Source organism: Echinococcus granulosus, assembly GCF_000524195.1.
Source record: "Echinococcus granulosus chromosome Unknown EG_S00178, whole genome shotgun sequence".
Classification (NCBI taxonomy): domain Eukaryota; kingdom Metazoa; phylum Platyhelminthes; class Cestoda; order Cyclophyllidea; family Taeniidae; genus Echinococcus; species Echinococcus granulosus.
The window spans coordinates 124,748-127,079 of record NW_020170558.1 but is presented as its reverse complement, the minus strand read 5'-3'; the positions used below and the strand labels follow the sequence as shown (position 1 = coordinate 127,079).

Sequence of the window (2,332 nt, the reverse complement as noted above, 5' to 3'; positions counted from 1 at the left end):
ATGCACTGATCCGCTGCGAAAAAAAGACATGTTTTAAGCGCGCTATAGCTAGACTTACCGACGCGTGAATTGGTGTTTGGGTAGGTGGACTGTACCTATGCAAACGGAGCAATGATACGAATACAAAGGTAATGCTTGTCCCTAAATGAACTGTCAAATACGGAAAAGCAAAGTGCAACAGCGCAGTATAGCATCCGCCTTTGTCTTTTTAACAGACCTACCATCCGGACCCATGTTGATTGAGGTGACGTGTTGGCACGAGTGAGCGTTGAACCGAGCATTTTAGCAGTCACTGACAGGGTAGCAGTGCGCCAGTGTTCATTATAAATTTGGAATTGAGGGATGCCATTCTGGTTGTGACAGTACACTCAATCCTCTGCCTGTGATGTTCGTAAACGCGGATGCATTTAGCCAACTGATGGCAGTCAGCCCTCTATTTATTTAGAGCCACAAAGTGCAAATCGCTACGATGATGCTTGCAATGCTTCTTATCATTCTGTAAATATGATGGGAATTATATAGTAGTTACATCGACATTCAAAAACAGGCATTTGCGGAAAAGATTTTACCCAGCCTACGGCTTCTACTTAATAACAGTCAGTACTGTGTACTCTAGCAATACGATATTTGGTCAAAGTAGTGAGTGGGTCTTGCTGTAAATCCATTTCGACGCCCATACACACGTATGCGCATACATATGCAGGTCTTTCCAACGGTATTTTGCTGCATTTTTTTGCAATCCAAATATCAGGTAGTGCGTATTGCGCAGATTTGCATCAACAAACTACACTGGCATTCATTACAGCCTTATTTCTCCCATTAAAAGTATGCCGGTACAAGGAACAAAGGAAACAAAAACGGTGTTTGCTTGTAGTTTTAATAAATGTGACGAGTGTGTTTGAATTCATCGAAGAGCTTTGTGATTGCATCTTATAAGGCAGATGTAAATTTACTTGAATTCAACTTTATTCCCCTTATGATGTATGTCCCCTTAGAAGTAAATTTGTAAATGAAGCTTAATCAATTGGTATTATAAAAATTGGGTTATAATGAAACTTTGTGTGAAAACAAGGTTGAGCCTGGCTGTAGGAATGGACAGATGAACCTTGTAGCATGAAAGACCCCATTATGTTTTTGATACAAAGTTGACTATGCCGAGTTACTGCATGGTGAAAGACAAGAATAGTTAACCGCTACGTTGGCGCACAGTTGCAGCTTGTTTATGTGCACAGTGGAGTGCATGTTTAAATTTAAAATAATCCATGATCGAATTCAGGCTATTTGAATGTATCCTGCATACAACCTAAGGTATAGCACTAGGTGCTTGCTGCAAATGTCTGCTGTGAATCAAAGCTACTAAGACTACATTTCATCTTTTAAATAGATGCGTTATTTTTATGTTACAAATTCGACAATCTCGAAATATATTTCGAGTTGGATTTTACAAAACATATTAATTAACAGTGTTTAGGAAGGCCTATTGTTTGTTTTAGTAAAAAGCGAAAGAAAATACAAAATATTTGGTACTCACCGTTTGGTGCCACTGCAGCCACCAAATGATAAATTCATCAAACCGGAAGTAAAATCAAAGCGCTTTTAGTTAATGCTGGGCAAATGCTCGTGCGAGTATACGAAAACATGAACCATTAAATGTAATCAATGCATACGAAGATACTTTTGGTGTCCCATCACGGTCCACCCGTGTCCAGCGCTCATCCTGCACTACTTCAGAATAGTCAACTGCCGAGTAAACTAGTGTGCAGTTTTGCACTGTCGACATCTCCTGCTCTAATTTGCGATTCTCCATTTTCGACGGTTAGAATAAATTTCGCTCGCCTAAGGAAGGTAAATCAAACAATTTGAATTGTTTAAACAGGCATTTGCCAAACGTTGTAATTTAAATTTGTAAAAAGTTATTAGCAACGTTTTTTAATCCCTAAGTCAGGAACAGATGTACTGTCTCGTGTCTTCCTTAGAAGGGCTCGACTGCCCCATTTTATGGGAGGCTGAAATAGATCCACAAACCAAAGTCGATATGCAAAGCTATGTCAAAATGAACAAGAGCATTAGTATGTAACTTTAAACCATCGCGCAGTAAAGTTTTGGAATGTTACCGATAAAAAGCTGCTGTGAAAGAATACAAACAACCTAGCTTGCTCATTTGTGACCATAGGGGCACACAACCTTCTTTTCTCTCTTACATCGACTCCTTAAAGCATAATATGTAGCCAAGAGCCCCGCTAGGGACTTTTGCTTGCTAAAACCTGTCATAATTTTACAGCTGGGCTATACCTATTCCACAATGTAGGGTTAAATTAATTAACAGTGTTTC

The 2,332-nt window shown here is 39.3% G+C and overlaps 1 protein-coding gene across 1 annotated transcript in view; it reads left to right on the top strand. All coding sequences in view use genetic code 11, as the record gives it.

Annotated features, from left to right (window-relative positions):
* The window catches only part of EGR_09957 (hypothetical protein), a gene marked incomplete at both ends in the record, with an annotated part of 1,945 nt that extends 1,009 nt beyond the window's left edge, over positions 1-936 (top strand). The window contains one exon of the mRNA XM_024499206.1: positions 752-936. Within this exon, the coding sequence (XP_024346390.1) occupies positions 752-936 (185 nt within the window). The remainder of the gene's footprint in view (positions 1-751) is intronic.
* Positions 937-2,332: the final 1,396 nt, after the last annotated feature.